This window comes from Corvus moneduloides, chromosome 9 (genome assembly GCF_009650955.1).
Source record: "Corvus moneduloides isolate bCorMon1 chromosome 9, bCorMon1.pri, whole genome shotgun sequence".
In the NCBI taxonomy this organism is placed as follows: domain Eukaryota; kingdom Metazoa; phylum Chordata; class Aves; order Passeriformes; family Corvidae; genus Corvus; species Corvus moneduloides.
Window position 1 is genome coordinate 18,255,132 of NC_045484.1, and position 24,331 is coordinate 18,279,462.

The 24,331-nt window shown below is 38.7% G+C and overlaps 1 protein-coding gene across 6 annotated transcripts; it reads left to right on the plus strand.

Annotated features, from left to right (window-relative positions):
* The first annotated feature begins 934 nt into the window (after positions 1-934).
* On the plus strand, positions 935-23,747 carry SSX2IP (SSX family member 2 interacting protein). Of its 6 annotated transcripts, XM_032118094.1 has the most exons (16): positions 935-1,023; positions 1,304-1,429; positions 8,729-8,795; positions 9,050-9,183; positions 9,915-10,081; positions 10,327-10,527; positions 12,130-12,240; positions 13,477-13,612; positions 15,202-15,277; positions 15,355-15,526; positions 16,231-16,381; positions 17,572-17,708; positions 18,121-18,288; positions 20,392-20,500; positions 21,353-21,473; positions 21,653-23,747. In XM_032118094.1, exons 4-16 carry the CDS (start codon positions 9,141-9,143, stop codon positions 21,804-21,806), a joined length of 1,746 nt encoding a protein of 581 aa, XP_031973985.1. In that variant the 5' UTR covers positions 935-1,023; positions 1,304-1,429; positions 8,729-8,795; positions 9,050-9,140; the 3' UTR covers positions 21,807-23,747. The 6 variants fall into 6 exon arrangements, with proteins under 6 accessions (XP_031973985.1, XP_031973981.1, XP_031973986.1 ...); XM_032118090.1 differs by lacking the exon at positions 8,729-8,795; XM_032118093.1 differs by lacking the exons at positions 935-1,023; positions 1,304-1,429 and adding an exon at positions 5,195-8,466.
* The last annotated feature ends 584 nt before the right edge of the window (positions 23,748-24,331 follow it).

Genomic DNA, 24,331 nt, shown 5'->3' on the forward strand with positions numbered 1-24,331 from the left:
CTTGCACTGAATCCTCCAACAAAGTAGTCTCCTCAAAGCTAAATGTAAAGAGAATATTGGACCTGTTCTGGTGACCTCATCTTAATTTTAAAAATACCACAACAGATTATGGTTGATAATATCGAAAATTATTGTTTATTATCCTGGAAATACATTAGGATGAAAAATTCAAATTTTTAAAGGCAACACATCACATATTTAGTGGTGTGATGTTGGAACATTTAATTGATGTTCTCTGGGCCAGACTGGGTATCTTGGTGCTCCTCCACCATCACTCCCAGCCACAGTGAAGACTGTCAGGTCTTGCACAGGGAGGCATTTTTGTGGCACGGAACTGGGAGAAGAACCCATTGGGAGCAGCTGTGGAGAAGAACTTGAGGGCTCTCGTGGATAAAAAGCTGGACAGGAGCCAACTCAGAAAGCCAACCCTGTCCCGGGGCTGACAACAGGAAAACCTCAGAAACTGTCTTCCAAGGAACCATGGCCAACAGGTCCAGAGAGGGGATTCTCCCTCTCTGCTCCCGAGAGCCCATCCGGAGCACTGCACCCAGCTCTGGGGTCCTCAGCTCAAGAACCGTGCTGTCCTGTGAGAGCGAGTCCAGAGGGGACCACGGAGATGCTCAGCGAGCTGGAGCATCTCTGCACCTCAGGCTGAGAGAGTTGGGGTTGTTGAGCCTGGAGATGGCTCGGGGAAGACCTCATCACACCTTCCCTTACTGAAGGGAGCTCGTAAAAGAGAGTGACTTTTACACAGGCAGACAGTGACGGCACAAGGGGCCCAGGTTCGAACTGCCACAGGAGCCAGGCCTGCGCCGCCCCGGGGCCGCGGGCAGGCGGCGGAGGCGCGGCAGGTGCCGTTAGAGGTCTCCCGGCAACCGCCCGGCCAATGGCGGCGGGGCGGGGCGGGGCGGGGCGGGGCGCGGCGCGGGTTTAACCCCGCGGGGCCCGGCCAGGGCCGCACCGGCCGCGGGGCTCGCTGGGGAGCAGCTTCCCTTCTTCTCCTCCTCCCTGCGGCCGCAGCAGGTGGGGGGTGTGCGGGCTCCTCCGCCCCGTCACGGGCGGGGCGTTGGGCGCGGCGGGTAACGGCGGGGCGCGGTGGCGGCCGGGGGCGGAGGTACCGGCGGTACCGGCGCTGCTGTGCTGGGCTGGGCTGGGCTGGGCTGGGCTCCTCTGCCGAGTCCGGGAGTTGCGGTGCTCCCGTGGTCTGGGCTTGCCCCGGGCCGGGGGAAGGCCCCGTGCGGGGGCGCAGGAGTCTCTGGCCCGGGCGGGGTTGTGGGTCCTGACATGTGCTCCCTTCTCTCAGGCTCCCGCTGATCCGCGGGGACGAGGGAGAGCCGCGGCTGGGCTGGGCTTTGCCGGCTGTCCCCCCGGCGCTGTGAGGCCCGGCGTTTGCGGTCTCTGTGAAGCTACAAGCGGCAGATGCTCAGAGGTGAGAGCCGTAAAGCTTTCTACTGAGTCAGGGAATTTGTGACTGCTGGGGTTGAGCTGGCGGCTCACGTGATGTTAAAAGAGTGCAGGTTCCGTAAGTGACCGGGGCGTTTTTAAAATACGTTGTTTAGAATTTTATTTCTTTGTAGCAAAGCTACTTTCAGTTTGAAGATCAAATCGTAATGTGGGACCAGTTTGTAGTGTTGCTGCATCCCCAGTTTATGTAGAATGCTCTGCTGCTTGCTGTGCTGACTGAAGTAGTTAAGCAGGACTCCATAGGCTGCCAAGGTATGATAGGAATTTCAGGGCAATGACTTAAAATAAGAGGCATTCGAAGTAAAATGTGAACGTATTCGGTAAATTTTAATAATGAACTTAAAAAAGGAGACCTAGAGAAATGATTTGATACAATTAATGGAGATTTCAGATCACAAGTGTTTATGGGGGAAGATGATGTTTCTAGGGTGTATTGCGGGGGGGGGGGAAGGATGGGGTCAGGAAGCTGTGGTACTACCATTAGTTATAATTTGGACTGGAAAGATCACAGGAGAGAGTAACACCAGGCTCATGGGGTTCAATATCATGGTTCTAAAGCTGGCAGCAGATGCTAAGGAAAGGATGTTAAGTATAGTTTGATTGTACAGCAATGCTTTTATTTGTGTATCTTCCCAAGATGCTGCAGTCTGGAGCTGAAGGATTTCTGAGTAGAGGCTGTATCTGTCTTTTAAAATGTAATAGCTGCTGATGGATATTTTTTGAAAAACTGGAGACAGTTTATGTATTTAGTATTCACAGCACCTCATGGTGATGCAAGTCCACAGATTAATTGTGTTTTATATGGAAAAAATCCTCATTTTCCAGCTTTGACACTGAGTGTTTCATTGCGTTCTTATAACTGTGTTAAAAGAAGCAAAGAATATTTGTTTTCTGTATGTTGGTCCTGTTTCTCCAGCTGTTTCCTCTTCTAGTTGAAAAGCCACAGCTTATTAGTTTCATGTATGAAAGCATTGCTTGTCCTTTCTTGCACCATATTTAGGTATATTCTGTCTTTTTTACAGGGAAGGCTGTACCTGTGCGTGATATTTAAGGTGGAGATGCTTGGTATTCACAGAGAGACATTATGGTCGTCTCTTCTGTCCTCTGCGCCAGCGTTCTGTTACCTGCCTGGGAGCTGTTATTTTCAGAGGACTAATCATAGGGACCTGGGATCTCTTCCTGCATGATAATGCCTAACTAGAGTCTGTTGGTTTAAGTGCATAGTAGAATTGTCTTTTTCATTGCGTTAGTTTGTGTTTATGAGCAAGGAATTTCAGCCGCTGATTTTTATCATCCATTTGTTCAGTGTGAGGACAACTTTCTGCAGTTCATCATTCAATCTATGTTTATTTTTGTGAGTAACTCTGTATAGTACCTGAGTATATCACCTGTTCATTACCTTTTTAAGATTTACTGTGCAACAGAGATGCCTGCACAGACCCCTTTGGGACTCTAATGTTTGTGTCTTTGGGACTTTCAAACACTTTCCTCACCCTTCTATCACTTGTTCCTACTCTTTGCCTTTTCCCGTTTATAATCAGCTGTGAATAAATTCCTTAACGTCTTAGTTTAAGAGCTTTTGGAGGGAACATTGTGAAAAGCTTTTTGAAAATCCAGTTTTGCTGTCTTGCCCAGGTGTGTTGGATTATTCCTTCTTCCAGAGCACTGTGGCAGACTTGTTAGTGTTCCTTCCTTCCACAGAAAGTATGCTGACATTTCACCAGTCCTATTTGTTCGCAGTTGCCAAGTCTGTTCTGTGACAGGTTTTGATTAACAGATGCCAGGAATTTACATGAGAATTATTCCTTGAATTCCCTGGTAATCTCTAGAGAAATTATGTAGTTATCGTCTTGCATTCTGTGCCTGATTTAACTTGCAGGTTATATGCTACTGAAACTTGTAAGTTTCCTTGTTTCTGGTATCTGGAATACTAGTTCTGGCTCTGCCCAGTAAATATCTCACCGACTTTAGGAACTAATAAGTTAGTGGTTGGGTTTTCTTTTAAAAAGTTGTCTGCTTGCAGAGACAGACAGGTATAAAGTTTGGCTAAAGCTGACCTTAGGAAGAAGAGGAGAACATGCAGAAGATAGTTTCTGAGGTCTTCCTCTTGTCTGTGACATAGGGAGATTTGGTAATAGAATGTTCTGCTCCAGCTACATATAGTAAGTGGTTTGTGAATGCAAAGAGAGAAATGCAGTTTTGAAGATTAACAATAGAGTTATTGTTTAGTGATAAGAAAATACTAATGTGAAATCCATTGCATTAGTTAAAAATGGGGTAGGAATGTGGGAGCCAGATAAAATGTTTCCATGTGTTTCAATTTTTTCCGTGATTGAATTAACAGAATTACAGTCATCTGTGTACATAGCATGTAGAGTTGAATCTTGAGGTAGTACATCAGATTATGATCCTTGTAACCTGAGTGCTTGAGGCAAAGACTGTGACAGGACAGTTATTGAACACTGAATTTTATCAGATGTAAGACTATATATTCTTGTGTGATTATATGTGTTGAGAAAATTGAATATTCATTTTCTTAAGACCCCTGGTAATTTAAATTTGTTTTCCTGATTGTTTTTTAAGTAAAATGGAGGGGAGAAATGTAGTTGGGATTTCTGGGTATGATGCATTCAGAATAAACAGAGGCTTCATACCCATAGGCTGGATGGTTTGACTTGCTTTTTCGCATCACTTTTGACAGTACTGGGAAATTCAGCTGAAAATCTGATATTACATAAAGTTTCCATGGAATGTAGATAAGCTGAGGGATTTCTTCACCTTAATTTGGAAGCTAATAGATTAATGATTAAATTGCCACAATTTTGTAAGCGTGGGAAGAAAAATCTGGGCTCAGATTTAATTGCAAGAGCTGCCATTAAAATTACAATATTAAATAAAGGTCACTAAAACTGTAATAGATTTTTAGATAAATAAATTCTTTTTACTATACCATTATCACTGGATATAATATATATATTAGTGCTAATTATAAACTGTTATTAAGAATTCTGTAGAGAAACAATGTGTCAAAACTCTAGGGAGGAAATGTAGGGGCTTCCATGGCGATTACATGAATTAAAGCAAGTCTATGTCCTGACATTATCAAGGATGTATTTGTAAACCTACAATGTCATGTCTGGAGTGTACCCTAAATTTACCTAGACTTTTGTGTCTTTATGTCTATCCGGATAAAAGCCATCTGTGTGACATCTGTGGATTACTAGACAAATGTAAAAGCTTTAAACAGCTTCATAGCTCCCTTTGGGTATTATTTTAGTAGAAAAGAATCACACTGGTCTTTAAGTAAATGCTAAGTATGTACCCCCGCAATTTCACAAGTTGAAACACGCGTGTCACATGTTGTAGCATTTGAAATATACAGAGAAGGAATGTTAGACCATTTCTGGTTGATGCTGAATCTTCAGACTTTCGTCTGAGACACTGCACCTCTCCAGAGTTGCCTTTCCATGCCCTCCCTTCCTTGGTGGGGGTTAAAAGTTTTCTGGGTTAGCAGATACCGCATTTCCCACTTGTGTCACACCCTGTCTAGGTTAGGGATGACCAGATGGTGCAATATGATCACAGCACTGTGCTGTGACAATTCTCTGCTGATTGATTGAGTGAGTTTTACAAACCCAGTTAAAACTGCTCCTTTTCAAGTTTAAATGTGATCTTTAGAAATTTTAAGTATGCTGTATTGTGTTAAATTTATAATTCTACTTCTTGCTGCTTATGATTTTCAAGTTTTTATATGGCCTGAACTCAGGCTTACTTAATTAGATTTCTGTCTTAAATCTTGGCACATTTATTGTCAGTTCCTCTCCTGTCCCCCAAAACACACCCCAGTAATTTTATCAACCACTTCTTTCAGCTCTTTGGGCTTATGAAATATACTATTTTTGAACTTTAATCTTATTCTTGAAAGATGTGCTTATTAGTGAATTATCTAGAAGTTTCTGGGAATATTTCTGTAGTTTTTTGTCCAAAAATTTCCAAGATGGCTTTCAAAGAAGTTCTGGTATGCTATTAAGATGACAGTGCTTTTTTTAAAGTTCCTTGGGGATTTTGTACTTCAGTTGTTCCAACTAGCACTTGAATGCCTTGGTTTGATTACTGCTTCCTTGGTGTTGATTAAGCTGTCTGTGATTCTAGTGGGGTGTATGTTGGGGGTTTTTGTTTGATGTAAGATTTCTTTTTGCTCTTACATTCACACTTTTGAAGTTGGGTCCCAGAGGCTCATTTTCAGACAATCCATCCATGTCTTGGCCTCTCCAGGAATTTCTTGCTTGGGAGAGGAAGTGACACTGGGGCAATTACATCTAGTAAGCACTGGGTGGTTACAGGTTTTTGGGCAAGTCATTGAACCTGCTAGGGAAGTGACTATAGCAAAGCCCTCTGTACAGGGAATGGGCACAGTAGGAAAATCGTTATGTGGTTACAGCAGTTTTGGCTGCAGTGGTTCTTTTTTCTCTCACCTGCAGTCAGTCAGATTTGATGTTAACATGAGATGCTAGGAAACAGCAAAATTAGATTTTTGCTTCCTGTTGCATGTTTTCCTTATCAGGGCCAAGGGGGAGGAACAAACATGGACACAAAACTTTCTTGCTACTTTGTTTGGTTAAAGCCTTTTCTGTTAACTCTGATATCCTAGGAAGATCCCTAAAATACATTTTAATCTTATGTGTTATTTTATTGTTCTTCCATAATTACATGAGATATTGCTTCAGAGTTAGACATTTTCATCCTCTACGTGAATATGTTCCCTGGTATATTAGGGTGGTTAAAGAGAGCATTGTAGTGTACAAAAAGGTGAAGGGTTCCTTCTGAATACACTGTATCTAAATTAATTTCACATCTACTGTCTTCATCAGGAATGCTCATCTTTAGTTCTTGCATACTTCAGAGAGGCTTTATGGAGTTGTGTTGCTCCAGAGAAACTGCCTACACTGGGAAGGAAATGTATCTGATGGATATTAATCACTAGATAGCTTTAGAGGTCATTGCTGAGGTGCTGAACTGGCAGTAGAAGCCATGTGGAACTGTTGAGATGATCTTAGCATGAGACTAAAGGCTTGTTGCATTCTCTTTTGCAGCTGACACTGGATTGTCTTGTTCTTCACATCTGAATTTAATTCAAAATACAGTAAATAAAGATTAATCAAGTACAAAATGCTGACTACTCCCTGCAATGATCACTTCTTCAAAGCTACTGCACTTGTCTGATGTCAAATAATGGTTTGAGATACTTTGGGGTAGTGGTCTAGCAGATGAAGGAAGTTTTTGAGTTTGGTGCTTTTCAAATCTTGAAATTGCTGAGGGTGGATTTTAGTTTGTTGTATTAAACTGTGCAATGGACTTCTCAAGACAAAAGGCTCTAGAGTTCTCAAGGTTGAGAGGAGAGTATGGTTGTATTACCTGGACCTCATTGTAGTTCTTAGATATTTTTCTTTCTCTGTCTTCACTAGGTTTCCCTCTAACTTTGTGTGTTAATTTTCTACGTGTCCTATTATTAATAATGTGTCACTACAGAGAAGTCTTGCTAAAGTGTCTGCTCTGAATGAATCAGCATGTGACTTGCAGGGTGCAAATTTAGAGAATCATTGCATTCCTATACCTGGATTAGTCCTGCTTCCAGTCAGACATTGTTTAGGGTGACAGATGCTGTGTCAGAATAGTATTGTCAGTGCAGAGAGACTTGTGGGTTGATAACACTGTACGTTCAGTGAATGTGGGTGATAAGACCTCAGAGTGGGGATGCAGTCTCTTAAAGAATAAAAGCCAGTTTGTTTGGAAGTAGCAGCGTATCTGAAATGAGATTAGTATTTTTGTGGACTTTCCAACAGTCCTCGATGGAATTTGTCTTGAGGTTCTTAATAATCTTTTGAAATATGTTATTAGAATGCAGGATTGTGATGTCAGGAATGAAAACTTACTTGGACCTTAATTTGCTGCCTTTTTGCCTTATGTGTGTGCATTTATCTATCTGATGCATCCAGCAGAAATGAAAGTAGCATGTAAGAAGTGTGTCCTCTTAATATTTACTGACTTTGAATTCCATTTTAAAAGCACAGTTGTCTAGTTAATTTGTGAACATCTTGATTTTTACGGGGGGAAAAAGTGAAAAATACGCATAATTTAATAAGTGTAGAGAGAAAGCAGAAAAAACCATTTCTTAAACAAGAACAGCAACTAGATTGTTACATTGACTGTGTTTTCTTGCTGCCTTTTGTGTACTTTCTGATCTGAAAGTTTTCAGGAGCTACTAAATTATAACACATGTGAGGAATAACTGTTTACCTTTTTTTCCCATGCACACTTATGAACCTGGAGAAGTTTTCATCAAGCTGGATACTTATTTAGATTTTTTTTTTAGTGCTGAGCATTCTGTAATGCGACTGTGCACCAGTATGATCTCTTAAGAAATTGGTGTTGCTTTGGACACTGTATTTTGTGCTTTGTCATGTTGATAAGGATTTCTACTGTCTCTGTGTTCTCAGGAGACCTTAGGGATAACAAAACATTTCTCTTCCCCCTCCCCCCTCCAATGATAGTTTTTTCCACAGTGATAAAAATGCAAGGTTTTGGTGTCAGAAATTTAGAAGTTGCTTATCCAGACTGTGTTTATTGGAACATTAGCAAGGGTTTGGGGAAGAACATCCCTGTGCTCTAAAAGTCTACTGAATTAATCTAAAACAGACTTTAGACTTTGTTCCCAAGTGTTGCTTGAAACAAAGGGGCCTTCTTTCCTCTCAGGTGGAAAGCTTGTTTCCCCTAAGTATCATTGTTGCCATAACAGTTGATGGCTTGTGCTGTCCAAGTCTTAAGCATCCAAGCTGGATTTAAAGTTTCCAGCAGTGAGAGATAACTAATGCTATTATGTGCCTTCTCACTGTGTGGTGGAGGTGGGGTGAAGGGACAATCTCTTTGCTCTCTCTTAAGAGTGGGTGGCTTCCCTTTGGTTTCCAGAGGGACAGTGCTGTACTGAGCGGCTGTGCCAACAGGGTAAGGCTTCTCCTATTTGTTTCCTTCAACAATTTTGGGCTTTCTGCAAGGGAGCAAGAAACTTGCTAGGGAAAGGCAATATAACTAAATGTGTAAGTTAAATGATTAAATATTTAATAAAAGTTCCTTTGCCCTCTGCCAATATATCTTCTCTAGAGCCTTTGTAATGCATTTCTTTAAGTAACAGTCCCATTTAAACAGCCATATGTTAAAACTTCATGTAAGTTTACTGTAATAAAATTGCTTCCTGCTTATATGGCAGGGAAAAGTAATTGGCTTGCTGCGTTTTCTCTGATGTACATCAACAGAAACAGCTAGTTATCTACAGCGTGAGTCTTTATTTTCATTTGTGCTTGGCATTTTGGCTTTAGTTAATGGTTTACAAGACAGTTAAGGCTAAATATAGATAGATGCATCATTTTTAAAGTATACTATTTGCTGTGCTTACTGTGTTCCAAATGTAGTGTAAAGAAGTAGAAAAATTCCACGTGGTTCAAGTTCAGCAGTCACTCTCCTGTGCCTGCTTTAACTGTCTAGCTGTATTAGCTGCTTTTGTTAATCTAAAACGCTCTTGCTATTTTAGGAGATGCCTACGTAACACACGTTGCCAGCAATTGCACTAAATACTTCACTGCTGAACCAGTTGCTCAGGTACCCAGCCTGTCTCTGTTGCTATGGGAGATTGGAAGACTATTACTGTGCCGGTGCTGTCATCAGGTAAACTGGTAATGTTTTGAATTTAGTCGATTTACTGATTTTTACTAGTGATGTTATAGCAGCTAAAGAAGGAGACTGCAGTTTTGTGCATTACCTATTTGAGTAGGTAAACAGCATGGTAAATAATACATAGTACAAACAGTGCTTTGTCTTGGATTAAGTCCTTACAGAAATGCTAATGTAAAATACTCATACATATATGGAAAGATTTTAAGAACTTTCAATCGTAATTTGTTTTTTTATAATCGCACCTATCAATGTACCTTGTGTTTTCAAAGATTTCTTTACTTGTTCTATATTCTTTTGCCTCATAAATTGGTTACAATTTGTTAAAGGAGTAAGTATTTTCTTGCCCATTTCTGCCTGGTGGAAGAGTAAATTACAGCATATCCTTAATGAGACTAATGATACCATACATTCTATAAGGTTTTACTGAATGCACATCTCTTGCACCTGTGTTGTAGTAAGTCAATAAAAAGGAAGTGTGGTCAGTTTTTTCTTGATGGATGAGTAAAATTTGAAAGATACGATACTTTAAATGTTACTGAGTCTAAATCTTCAGTGGAAGTTTATCTTTTTTATATACTGTGAATTGTTTAATGTCATTCTAGATGAAATTCTGAGCTCTAGAATCTAAATTTCTGTAAATAATAACTTGAATACATAAGGATTTGATTTTGTGATGTGTTAAAATAATAGCCCTTATTTCTTTCTTAATGTTTAACTTCTAGATAGCAAAAATATACTTTCATATACCTCAGAAAAAAAGATATCTCCTACAAGCATGAACTCACAAGTGCTACGCTTGTCACTGCCTTCGTCCAAAAACATGCACAGCTTTTTGAGTGCCTTCTGCACAGAAGAGAATCTTGAACAGAGTATATCCTATATTGATAGGGTAAGCCAGATCTTCTTGTTTATTGGAGGTTGTGTGCAGGTGACAATCAATTGTGGTAAAAAAGGGATTGACTGGATTAAGAAGACTTCTTCCTCAGTGCTCAGAAGCTGATGTTGGTGGGAAGTAGGATTCAGGTTTTTCCCCTTCATACAGGATTTCACCTGATACTGTCTTTTGGAGAATTGTGGGAGATAGATCCAGTTATTGATCTCATTTTCCCCCCCTCCCCCCTTGTCTTTTACCAGGAATTAACAACATTGGGCTTTCCTTCTATTTATGCGGAGTCCAAAGGAAAAGAATTAAATTTAGTATCTATCATAAATTGTATGAATGAATTGCTTGTACTGCAGCACAAGAACCTTCGAGCTCAGGAAGAAGTAGAAATGCAGCATATGAAACTGGGAAGTGATATGGATCACTTACAGAACTGCTATGCTAAGTTAAAGGTAGGAAACAAAATCATTCCACTAGTATTACATAGCTGTCACATTAATAGCAAGTCCTTTTCTGTTTGGTTTTTTTTCTCTCCAGTACAAATTTGCAGTTCTGTTTTGGGGTTTTTTGAAGTATTTTTCTCCAAGTGAAAATGCCTTAAAGTTAATGAAGTTTGAGTTAATAAGAGAACTTCTAATCACTTACAGTTTTAGCCTCCTTTTTCAAGGAAGGGGGAAGAGAGTTTTAATTGAGAGTGTTACTGTACACTTTGGGTGAAAATGTTAAATATTTTGGTTCCTATCTTTTAGTATTGCTTAAAAGGATATGCCCAGCTCTGAAAGATAAATTCCCAATGTAATTGTAACAAGTAAAAGCACAGATAACTCTTCTAGTGCATTACAGGGTTTTTATCAGTCTTTTTCCATGTGTTTTGTTTTGTTGTTGGATTCCTTGAACGTCCAACTACAAAGTCTCTTTGTAAGAATTGTTCAGAAGCTGTTGTCAAACCAGAAGTTACTAAGCTTAATTTTATCACAAGACAAATGCATGTTCAAGGCCAGTCAGTGTGGAGTAGATGATATATTGGAAGTTCATGGGTGCACTTGTATGTGCAGTCATATTAGAAAAGACATGACTTTCTCTAAATTCTGTCAAGAAAATAAAATATAAAAGAAGAAAATTTCAGTGCTTTTTTAGGCTTGCTTTTCACTTGGGCTTGTCACCACTATCTCATTGAGAAATATTACTGTAGATTTTCAAAATCATAGTAGTCCTTCTGCTGAGATTGGTCATTCATGTAGAAGGATTTTTGATGACCTAAAAAGTAATCTGTAACTGCACTGATTTTTATACAAACACTATAAAATGTTAGGTTCTAGAGCACTCCAGTTGCTTTCCCTAGATGAATAGCTTTATGGGGAGAGAGGGAAAACTTGTTTGTACTACATGAATCCTAGGGTATTTAATTTGGTTGTGAGCCTGTGAGGTTTCTCCTGTAGATTCTTTCAGATACCATACAGCAATTCTCTTGTCTTCCACTACTGTGTTACCTGTATTTCACTGTGGTTTGTTTAGAAGTTCTTGTTGCTTAAATGTATCTACACATTGGTACTTCACTACACATATGAAGGAAAAGCTTATATATAGTACTTGGCTGTCATTTAAGCTGCCAATTTCAGGTCTGAGTCTCATTTGCAGACAAAACTTTCTAAAATGCTAGTTTTGCATTGTCTGTTATAATGAGATCATCTGTCTAGCCTTCTCTGTATATGTGAAATGTTCCATTTGCATTGCTATGGTCACAGTCTGTATATTTGTGTCAATTGTACCCTTGATGATTCAACAGACATGTTCCAGTAAAACTGTAGTTCCAAATTCATGCAGGTTGCTTAGTATCCACCTCACTCTCACAGTACAGATATGCTTACAGAATCCTGACTTAATGGAAAAGTCCTAACTGAAAAAGATAATACCTGTTAAACACCAAGCCATATCTCAGGTGAAGTGGTTTTGCAGTTTGGTTAACATGGCTTGTTTGTTTTGGTTGGTTGGGTTTGTTTAAAACCTTATGCTATTAATTCTTATTGATGCTGAACTATCAACACTTTTTCTAGGAACAGTTGGAATTATCTAAAAGGGAAATAGTTGGGCTTCAGGAAAGAGACAGACAACTGCAAAGCAAGAACAGAAATTTGCACCAGTTACTTAAAAATGAAAAGGATGAAGTGAGTTGTTTTGTACATTAACACAAATCATTACATAGATATTGAAGATTTTTTCTTTTTTTTTGCACGGCGTCTTCTAATTGCTCACTTTGAATGTGTATTTTTTGTTGGTAAATGTTGTCTTTCAAGGTGACTGGCATGTTGCATATGGATAAATAGGTCCTGTAAGGGATAGGTCCATCCAAGTTACAACAGTAGTAGAGAGTACTGCAGAAATGCAGATGTGAAAATTCTGAGATTTTCTGTACATCTTTATCTTAGAATGTTCAGAAATACCAAAAAGTAGGAGGGGCAACAGGATGCAGTCACTTACTCAAACATTTATGTATAGAGGCTTTTGGGGTTTGGGTTTTTTTATTATAGAGGGGAGCAAAAGACTGAAGAGAAGGGAGGTGGGGGGAAACCCAGCTCAAAACCACAATCTCATTAAACTTAAATATGTTGAAACAATCAAGATCAGAAAACACTTTGACATTCATGTTTGGGATTTCGTTTTGACTTCTTAGTTTGGGATTTGTTTCCTGTATGCTCTTTCCCTAGCATTGTACTTCACATGGTTCCTATGTTTTTGTGAATGTGGCTCCTAAGTTTCTGTGAATGTTCTGTGTTCATAAACATATTCATACAGTTGGGAATCACAGCACTAACTGTATATAGTGGACTTCCTAAAGTTCCAACTTAAGATATTGAATGTGCTGCATGTTTGTAAGGTTAAATCAGAAAACTAAAAAAAACCCGAACAAGACAACCTAGGAATTGATAGTACATGTCAAAAATTTGCTTTATGATGTTTTAATGTTCTTTTAGACCAAATGGAATAGTATTTTTCAATGTGGTGCTGCCCCAAGGAGGAGGAGTTCATTTTTTCTAGTGTGAGACTAACAAGCATGCCACAGAATTGGCGTAAACCTAGATCCTGAACATGAATTACTGAAAGTAAAGATACATCCCATCTCTGTTCAATAAAGGCTGTAAAGGTTATGTGACTTCTCAGAACATGAGTTCAGTTGTACTTCAGAGGAATTATAGTATTATAATCTGCTGCTTATGATGTGAGTTTCTCCTGAAAAGAAACTACTTTTCCTGAGATAAGTTTGAGATCAGAATCCATTGGTTGGGAGAGCAGAAGTACAGTTTAATGGAAGTGTTGTTTTGCCTCATGTATTTTGGTTTTCTGAAGAAATTTGTGGTTATACTTTAGTTGAAGAAACAGTTTTTTTGTGGCATTGCTTTTAGGTTCAGAAGTTACAGAACATAATTTCAAGTAGAGCTACACAGTACAATCATGATATGAAGAGGAAAGAGAGAGAATACAACAAGTTAAAAGAACGCTTACATCAGTTAGTCATGAATAAAAAAGACAAAAAGATAGGTAAGTAGCTCTTTGACTTTTACCACAGCAAAATTAGCATATTCTGTATGTTAACCAGAGCCAATTTTAAGTATTTTTATCATTAAAGGCAATGCATCCCTCCTGCAGTTTTTTATGTGTATGTTAGAATGTTAAAGAAAAGATGTAATATTTCATGTTAACTGACTGTGTAAGTCTTTTCAATATTGTGTTGCATGAGATCACTTACAAGCACAAACCAAATGCTGATCTTTATGAAATGAGGTGGGGGTGTTCTGTTTGGTTTTTGTTCCTTACTAAGGAAAACTTATTTGGGATAAATTCCTATGCTAGAGCCATCTCTGCTCTATTTTCTTGCTACTGTTGCTATCACAAGATTTTGGATAATGTCATAAACACTGTATTGTTCCAAGCAGTTGCCATCAGGAAGGCACACTGCATGAGCTTTTTACACTGGAGATACTACACTCTGCTTGTGGTTAGCACAAGTAATGAGAAGTTTTAGAGAGGAAATAACACAAGGCAGATGAACCATCCAGTACTATGGGACATGAGGAGAAATCTGAGTCCTTGTATGTCGTACTGCCCAAAAATTGTGTTCAAGATGTTCATCAGTGCTATTTACCATAAATAATACAGTTTTCTGTCAAAAATGGCTGAAAATGGGTATTGTAGTTAGGTATTAAAAAAATGTACCTTTTGGTTCATATATCTGGCCTTAAACTATTTATATAACGTATCTCCAGTGGAAGGGAAGTCCTGCTCTTGTCCACCTGCCACCCCCAAACGCAGCTGTTTGCCAGCTGTAGGGCATGTTTTAGTAAGCTGATTTAGTTCAATAAACCAGAAGAAAACTATTCATGTTGTTTCCAAGATGGTTCTCTGCTGATTTAGTTTTCTGAAAGTCCTCATGGGGAAGCCAAACCAGGTTAGAACAAAGTAGGAGGAACGCTTATTTTGGCTGCAGAAACTCTTGGAATCAGTTCAGTAAGCTCTAGAAACTTCACCCTGAGGTCAGCAAAACTTAAGCATTCTTGACTTCAGGTGGCTACTAGTACTAGTTCAAATATCAGTGAGGTGAAAATAGCAGTGTTTTAAAACTAGTTACTAGCATGGGTCACTAATCTGTAGTCATATGTTGGGTTTGGGTTTTTGTTGGTGGTGTGGTTGGGGGTTTTTGATTTTATTTTTATTCAAATGTGAACAGAGAAATTTCTTTGTTTTGAGGAATATCTCATGAAACATTAATAAGTTCCTTACCCTAAACAGGAGATAAAACAAGTGTTATTGCCAGAATGAGCATAGAGTTGATACATTGATATAAAGGTTGAAATAGGGATGAAGGTGTCATTAAGAAATGCATATAAAAGATAAGACAGGATGAAAATACATCCTCCTGAATTTCCAAATGCAAAAACTTATCTCTTTTTCTTTGGTTATGTTATTTTTGCTTTAAGCAGGGCAATGTGGTTTCATATGGGTCTGAAGACTGAGGGAGCTATTTGAGTAATGTGATCTCTTTATAACAACTACATATAAATGCGATGTCATCTAAATCTTTATATATTTGCATATTGTTTCACACTTTGAAATATCCTTTTCATTTGTAGCTATGGAAATTCTAAATTGTGTTGGTAGAGCTGATGGGAAGAGAGGTGCATGGAGGACTGATAAGACAGAAGCCAGGTAGTTGTCTTAGAACAATCTTACTTGAAGCATGTATTAGGGCTGTTATGTTGTTACTGTAAGATTATTTCTTCCAGAAACGAAGAAGAAATGTACAAAGTTCTGTTAAGTGATTATGAACAACGCCAAAAACAGCTTTTACTGGAAAATGCTGAGCTAAAGAAAGTTCTTCAGCAAATGAAGAAAGATATTATTTCACTTCTTCCACCACAGAAACAAAAGCCTAAAGAAAAGTCTGAAGATGGGCTGGTAAGTATTCTTCAGTTAAAATTAAATCTCCATGGTAGTTTGGTATAGTGCTGGAGTAATTTGATAGTTATTAAAAAAAAAAAGTAAACCTCTTATGAGACTTGCAGTGGATTGCACATCATGTGCTTTGCTTAAAATTCATCCTTGATAAATGTCTGCTCTCTGTGAACAACACACAGTGTATTCTTTCTAGTCAGTCAATGAAAAGCTTGAAAATATTCTTTGAATGAGTTTTAGATGTAGTAGCTACTGGTATGTAATTCTATATTGCAGTGCATATTGGATTTTGCCTGCCTGGGGGTTTTTGTTTGTTTGTTTCCAGATTTTAAGTATTTCTTTACACAGGATATATTTCTGGAACAGTTTACTGCCATGGCTGTGTAGAAAAGCACTAGATTCTCTCTGTCCACTTCTTTGTACGGTGTGAATAAACTCTTTTTAACTTGACTGGATTACTTGCCCCTGTACTGAGGCAGCTGCTGCTGAAGTCTGACACCAGAACTCAGCAGTCTGAACCTGTCTAGCTTGAAGATGTGAGAGTGAGTGAGTCTTGCTAGCTGACCCACTGTCTGTGGTGGGGTTCTGGCCTGGATGGAAAAATGTTTCCTTTATTGTAAGGGTTTTCCTTCTCTTCAGTAAATTTAATCTATGCACATATTTGGAAGGGTGAAGTGGTTTGCAGCTTCTTATTTCTGTTTCTACAGGTGCTGTCAGACCAGGAAGAAGATATTGGAGAGTTAAATAAAGAGAATATGTGGGAATTATCTTGTGAAACTGTGCGAGAACAGCTTACCAACAGCATTAGAAAACAGTGGCGAATGTTGAAAAATCACGTTGAAAAGCTGGATAACCAAGGTTGATGTTTAACTGCATTATGTGCTCATGTAAAATACGTTTTTTAAAAAGTAATGCAGATGTGGAGCTTTGAAATAATTGGATGCAAAATACGTAATTCCTTCTCAGGAGTCTTGTCTTGCCGCATCTTCTGAGACCTCTTGTGGCATTCTAAAACAAACTGACTGATGGTATGGTGCTGGACTCTCCTCATTTCCAGCTGTTAAACAGCATTAAGACAGCTAAAAATATATAAAATTCTTTCCTAGTATTATTTTCCCATGCAAGTAAATGCAGCCATTACCACAGGGATGTTTGCTGTCAAGAATAAGATTGAGAAGGTCAGGCGTGCAATTGCAAATAAAGGAGCAGATGGCCTTTGAGAGTATCTTTACACACTAGAAAGGATTTCAGGAATGCTTGTAATACTTTATTTGGTGTAACTAACTGAAAAATAAGCATCGGGAAAAATGTTACAATTATTTGCTCTTTTGGAGTCATCTTCTAGGCTTTTACCATTTATAAGGATGACCATAGTATAGCCCTTTAGGATTCTGTTTTGTGTTCAAATACTGGCATCAGGGGATCAAAACTTGGCTTATTACAATCATTGTGATTTAGCTATGCATTAAATTAAATAAACCAGTATGTAATTTTACAAAATACAACCATACCTGTAATTCATTCCCTTACTGGAATGAAAACATGCATCTAATGTTTGTTAGCTCTGTTTCTCCTTCACAGGACTTGAAGGAAAAGGCTTTCTTTTTATATCTGTGATAAATATAGTTACTGTCATATTTTTATGAACACATAAGCCTTTCAAAAATGGTCTCAGGAGAATGGGCTAACAGCATGTCAGTGAAAAAAGTCTTTAGTTGTCTTGAGTTTTCTTTTAAATGACTGCTGCAACAAGCGAGGATTTTGTGTAACACTTATTGCAATGTAGATGGTTGATTTACCTTGGGGGACATGAAACATTCATGTTTTCATTGCTGGTGTTTTTTCTGAACTGGATTTGATGGATAATTACATGTGTAGCACCAATTTTGGATCTCTTGTCTCTGATAGAAATGCTGTGGAGTACACTGTGTGTCTGTCTTTCAGGATGAAGAAAATAGTCTAAAACTTTTTGCTCTTCCTGGGAGTCTCTGATATGGGGTGTTGGGGCTTTTTAAAATTTGTTTTTAATATGCTTCTTTCCCCTTTAGTGTCGCGTGGTCATTCAGGAGCTTTGAATGAAAAAGATGTCATTTCAAGAGAAGACCATGAGCTAGAAACTGAAAAGCTAGAGTTAGAGATTCAGCACTGTAAAGAAATGATCAAAACTCAGCAACAGCTCTTACAGGTAGTAGGCTTTATTTTTTCTTATTTTTCTCATTGAATCCAAGTGTGTTTTACTTAATGTGACACTTTTGTTGCCTCTGAGCCTTTCTCCATTTCTTGATAATGTTTTTAAATTAAAATAACTTAGTGGGTTATATGAGTATAGGTGTGCTAGTGGCTTGGTTGATAATTTTGTGAATTTTTAATCCTGGTAGGAATAATTTTGGGGGCTAAACAAAGGTGAGGCAGCCTGAACAGGGACATTTTAACTGCTATCTGAAATTTGCCCCCACTCTCCACCAACTTGATATTTACTGCATTGTTTCCATATTAAACTTCAACCATTTTTCTGATAAATCTGAACCTGTGGAGATAGTGTACCTCTTCAGTCACTCCCCAATTAACATTTGTCCTTTGTTGCTTTATGTCTACAGCAACAGCTTACATGTGATGATGACACCACTCTGTTACTACAAGACTGCTATTTGTTGGAAGAAAGAGAGCGTCTTCAGGAAGAATGGAGATTATTTCGAGAACAAAAAAAGAATTTTGAGAAGGAACGAAAAAGTTTTACAGAAGCTGCCATTAGATTAGGACTTGAGGTATTAGAAAAGGGAGCTCCTATGGAAGATGAATTACAAGTCTTTTTTATACATGCTGAAGTGCAGCCATGCTACAATATCTGTTTCTGATGACTGTAGAGAAGGGTCATTGCCATACTGGATAAAACATATCTTTGGTCGTTCTGGAAGATCATTCTCTTGGCAATTCAAAAAGCTAAGGTTTTTGTGTGTGTTGGAAAATACAGTTTCTGCAGGTGGAACTGAACCATCTTTGTTTCAGGTTTTGAAATATCTTAAGTACTTCCAAAATCAGTAATTTATTAACTAAATCCCTTAGATACTGCTTGAGTTTCATTTCCTACAAAAGTAAGGCCTATGCAAATTTCAGACAAATTTGGTTGAATTTCAAAAGGCATTTGTTTTCTAAACTTTTTTGAAAACCAGTGACTTCTGCAAAAACACCAAGTAATTGCTATGTTTTCCTTAGTAGGGTCATTATCTGTTCTGTTTTTGTAGTTAAGCTGGCCAGTAAGCACAGATACTGGCAGGATAGATGTGTCTGTAAATGAGCTCTAGCAAATGTGCTTTGGTCTAGCCCATAGTTAGGGTCAAAAATGTGAAGGGGCTTACAAGTTTGGCAGGGAAAGGTCATGATGATATGACTGTGAAACCAGGATGGTACAGATATGACAGGAAAAAAGCCATTGAAGGAAAAAAGAAATGGACTTTATTTCTTACAGAGCTGCTTGCTTTGATGTGCAGAGCAGAAAGTTGGAGTGGGATGTGATTAAAATTTATAAAGCTGTGGATTCAGTTTGAGCAGACGAAAGCACTACTGTTGTTCACCAAATCCCTCAAGGTTTAGAGGGAACTCTTAATTTTGAAATTAAGTCATAAACATATGCAAAAAGGTACCCTTTTTTTCAGTTAGGTTGTTGACTTCTGGATTTTTTTCAAAGGAGAGTGTAAAGGCAATGAATACCATCAAGTTCAAAAAGCAGTTGCCTGAGCTTATGGGCAACACAGTCACAGATAATAAAAGTGGGGCACAAGGGGTGTCTTTCAGCATCTATAATCAAATGGTTTTTGGGACTGGGAACTTGTGAGGGAATGCACTGCAGAAAGAGGCCTTGTTCATAAATAGCATCTCTTGCAGCCACTGGTGGAGACAGGATACAGAGCTAGCTGGACAACCTGTCTGACCCAGAATATAAAATACTCTAGGTTTTACTTAGGATACTGGGATAGTAGTAGTTCACATGGTAACAAATACTGACCCTGATTTACTGAATTTTATTTGCATTTTAATGAGTTAGTTGATTTCATGTTGCACATTGAATTCTGCTTTAAAAGTCATGAGTGATAATAAACAATAATTGTTTGTCTGGAAATGTTTAGGACAACATTGCAGCATAAGCGTAACTGCTCATGCTTCAGCTTGTCAAAAGGCTGAAGTATGGAATGAGAAGCAATGCTGTAAGCTTTGTAGGTGTTTGTGAAAGTTTGCGTTGGAGTTTGGCTTCCTCTGTTTTTCTACTGACATAGAATAGGAGCATCCTGTTTCACTGATGGTGTTTGGAGATGAAGCAGCTTGTTGCTGGATTCCAGAGCCGTTGGATCTCTTGGAAGCTGTCTACTTGGCATTATTTTCCTTTCCTGTCCTCACAGGGGCTGGAAAGTGAAACAAGCCTTTTTTTTTTTTTTTTTTTTTTTCCCCCGAGTTTTAATCAGAAGCAATCAGTGCTATTTTCAATGTAATTTTTCCTATTTAGAAGGTTTAAGCAGTAATCATTCCTGGCAGCTGCCTTGGATGAGGGCTGCCTCCAGCAGGTAGTGCTGCACTGAGGGGGGAAGGGGAGCATAGGAGGTGGTGTCGCTGGAGTGTAGAGCAGTAAAGTGAAAGGATTACTTAGGCCTCTGTGGCACAAACCATGGGACTTGGCTTGTAAGTGCCTCCTCAGCCAATCCTTGTTGGGCTCAAAAGCTGGCTTACAGACAGTCTTTTCTGTGTTAAGCTGCTGGCTCTCCTTAGTGACATGGACCTGTTACAGCTTTGGCTTTCTGAAACACAACAGCATCAGTTTAATGTGGGCTAGGCTTGTTCCTGTGGTCACAAGTGTAAACTGTCATTTCTTTTCTTAGAGAAAGGCATTTGAAGAAGATAGAGGAGCATGGCTGAAACACCAGTTCTTAACTATGACTGCTGATTGCAACAATCCAAATGCGACAACTCCAAGTGCCTTCTTAAGAAGTGAGTATTTGGTTCAAACTAATGTTCTTGCACAATTTCTTTTTCTTCCTTTCAGCTAGAAGTTGCAACTATGAACAAAACCAAAGCATCTCAAGGAAAACTTTACCATGTATCTGTATGCCCCGACATGTCAGGGCAACGGATGGTTCAGAATTTCCTTTTTAAAAGGGAATTGTAACTCTCTTCCTGATAATTAATTATGTGGTGAATTTATATTTGTGAAACAATCTGGTGAATATCAAATACCTGACAGCACAGCAGGTAACTTTCAGGTGCTTTCATAAATACTGTAGAACATGTAATCATTCTGGTATTCCACTTCATATGAAAGCTTTGAAATCCAAATGTGAGAAGGGCTTGTTCTGGCCCTGCTAAGTTTGCCATGTCTTTCCATTGACTTGAGTGATGGTTAAGTTCATGTAAACGATAAGACATTTAACTTCATTTTGATTTTGTTTTCTATGTTCTGACAAGTTTGGAGGTTTTCATGTTGGTGTTAGTTACTGTCTGTGCATGCTGGAGAAGTCTTTACTTAAGGAATAAAAAAGCTTTATCAATTGTAAAGTGAGAAGCTACATTTGAGTGACTTCATATGATTACTTGCAGCGGTGGCTGTCTATGCAAATGCTGCATTTTCAAATTTAGAGTCCTAATTTTAACATAACTTCATGCAATGGCATTACATAGACTTCTAAAATTTTATCCCAGGTCTGTAACAATAAGATTTGTTATTATAACTCTGTCTTAAGGTATTTGTGTATTTTTTTTTTTTAAAAGCAGAAGACACAAACATTTGAAGGACTTGCTTGTTTCCAGTGGACTGCAGTTTAACTGTTGATGTGTCTCTCTTAGGTTCTGAGCCAGACACTCGTTTAGTGAAGTCTGCATCTCGGCAAAGAAAACCTCCCTCTGTGTTGAGTGCTCCTGTTTCAGCAGAACCTTGCCAGACATTTCAGTATATTGCACAAAACAGGTTTGTGAAACAATGTTGTAGATGGTTTCTAGAGTGCTGAATTCTATGTAGAGCAGAGCGTAATCTAAAGTTTACAGTTGGTATATAACAAAGGATATTAATCATATCATAAAAAGAGTACTCTGTTTCCTTTCAAAGCATTATTTATTGGCATTGTAACTTCTTTTTTCCGCTTCCAGTGTTGCATCAGAAAAACCTGCTGCAGATAACATGCCAAATCTGTGGGTGGAAAGTGATGACAAAGAAGAAACTGAAGAATGCACAAAGTCATGGGAAGACTCTGGAGTTGGCACTCTGCTATGTAGAAACTTGCACATGGAACAGCTGCCTTAGACTTCCTAGGGTGGCCTGCTGGGTTTTTTTGTTAAAGACTTGTTCATAAACATATCATTCTAAATGAAACAGAATGCTGTGAGTTTGATCATTCTTCTAGAGGATTATGTGGTGATCTGAATTGTGGTGTGTTTCCATGTGTGTGCACATGGCTTTTATTTTTTAGACCATTTTTTGCCTCTTTCTTGCAACTCTTGGGAAAAAAATTAAAAATATATAAAAGCTTTGATATTTTTCTAGTAACAGAAGCTCTAATTCTGGAATAAAGCAATGGTCTGAAACTTTGACTGTAATGAAATACTGGATCTTAATGTGACCTTTCATCACAGGCAGAGATAGCACTTTTAGAAATTGTTTAATTATTGGAAACATTCATTTATGTCTCAAGTGTAACTGGCATTAAATCCTCTTTTGCCTCGACTTGAATGTACAGTATACTGTAGATTTTTAACAAAACAGGTTCTATATTTATTGTGTGATTTGAAAATACCTCTTTGATATCTCAATGATTTAAAGTGCAAAATCTTTATATATTTGTAAATAGAATAACTGGTTATGCTGAGAAACCATGAAATGAAACACGTGCATACATAAATATTATTTTACATGCCATTTTAAATTGTTTTATAGTGATATTCAGTTTACAGATCCATTAGGACTTTCAATGGTTCAGCCAGGAACCAAAGTATTTCAAATGTGAACAATAAACGTGTAATTCTATTCTAAAAACCTGTGGTTGAATGATTTGTGTGCAGTAAACTATTAAGCAACTATGGTTATAGGGCTGTATACAATGTCTACAACTCTGGTGCTGGTTTTGTATTTTGTTAGGTTTTTTTGTTTTAATTGACTCCAGAATTTTATTTTTTGTGTAGCCTTGGGGCTGTCTCTTTCGTTTATAATGTAATAAAAATAGCCAGGTTAGAGGTAAGATGTTTCAACGTCCCCTTTACCTTACTCAGTGCATGGAATTTTCCTTGCCCCATACAAATCCATCTTCTCTGTTGGGTTTTTGTGCACATGTGATTATATTTACCTCTGCATATGTGATCACTTGTGTAGCTCTGATCCTTGTGTAATTGACCTTTTGGAAGAGTCTAAGCATAAACTGCCTTTCTTGGGGTCATAGGTGGGAAATTAACTCAAGTTTAGAATACTTCACTGAAAATCCATTGCTGCTCTGCCCATTTTCTTCCGAATTGGATGGAGTGTAGTGATTGGACTACCTGGAAAAATAGTGGTAGGATAATATAGGGAAGAGAAAAACCTGCAGCTCTCCAAGAAGCTAAGGCAGAAAGCTGCAGTTTCTGCTGCTGAGTTCACAGTGAGTTAGAGCTTAAGATGAAGTAGTAGCCAATGTAAACTGCAGAGGATACTTGTGTGGTTTTCACATAGTACCCTAAAGGGAGCAGAAGTGGATATAATGATAATAGTACTAGTGTCTTGGTTGTCTTTTTGCTGCATGGATAGTCAGGTTGGAAAGACATAATATTTCTGTTTCTCCTGTTCTTCCCCAATAAAGGGGTGTTCATAGTCACATCATTTGCCGCAGCTTTTTAGCAGCGTACAGTTCCTGTTGGGTTTCACCCTTCCTAAGAGCTGCTCTTGGGCAGCTCTTGCCTGAATTTTAGTTGTGGAGGAATAAATACACATTCAAAAAACTTAAGTAAAGTGAAAATTTAGTATATTAAGTGGGAGACTAGAACTCTGCACATAGGACTATCTTCAAGCCAGTAGTGACTGCAGCCCTCCATGGCTGAGGCAGCATCTGGATGCCACCAGGGGCTGCTGCTGCTCCAATGTGTGCTCGTGGGTGCCCCACTGGGACTGTTACACGCGTTTGCTTTACTTGGGGCCCTCCTCCTTCAGCCTAGTGTTCTTCATGAAAGCTGCTTTTAGGATAATAATGCCTTGAAGAATAAAATAATTTACCTGTTTAAACTCTTGTTTATTGAGTGATTAGAAATTCATTAACATTTTGTACTAATTTTTTGCTTTAGAATTCTGTAACCCATCCTAGAGAAATGGAAATGTGTTTGAATGCCTCCCTGGAAGAACTCACTGTGCTAGAATGGTGTATGCAGTTGAGTCCTGAGCTGGGGTCAGACCTGGTCTGGAAGTCTGGAGTACAGATTCAGTCCTATCCCTGTAAAAAAGTAAAATGTACCTAGAGTTTTTGGCTTTCTCTATACACAGTGCCTGGGAAGATTTTGAATCTGAAGCTACAGCTAATAATGGTATGAATTCTGCAGAGGGTGACATGGTGGTAGAGCTGTTGGAAACAGCTGCAGGATCTTTCTTACTCAAGAGTCTGCTGAAGAGCAAAGGGGGAGATTTCTTGCAGGAGTGTGATACAGGTGTGTCACTTCACATAGGTGTATATTTGAAATAGTATAGTGAGTGCTCTTCTCAAGGAACACGAAGTAGACTGGCAGCAAGTGATTACAGTACAGCTATTGTTAGCTACCCATGCATGGTATTGAAAAGATGTGTGGTTCTCTAAAACGGTGGTGTTTCACAAAAAT

Bases quoted from the DNA above. Each gene is read 5' to 3' on its own strand.
- SSX2IP (XM_032118094.1), top strand. From the start codon at position 9,141: ATGGGAGATTGGAAGACTATTACTGTGCCGGTGCTGTCATCAG. The intron at 12,241-13,476 runs GTGAGTTGTTTT...CATTGCTTTTAG, and splicing joins TTAAAAATGAAAAGGATGAA to GTTCAGAAGTTACAGAACAT. The intron at 21,474-21,652 runs GTTTGTGAAACA...TTCCGCTTCCAG, and splicing joins CAGTATATTGCACAAAACAG to TGTTGCATCAGAAAAACCTG.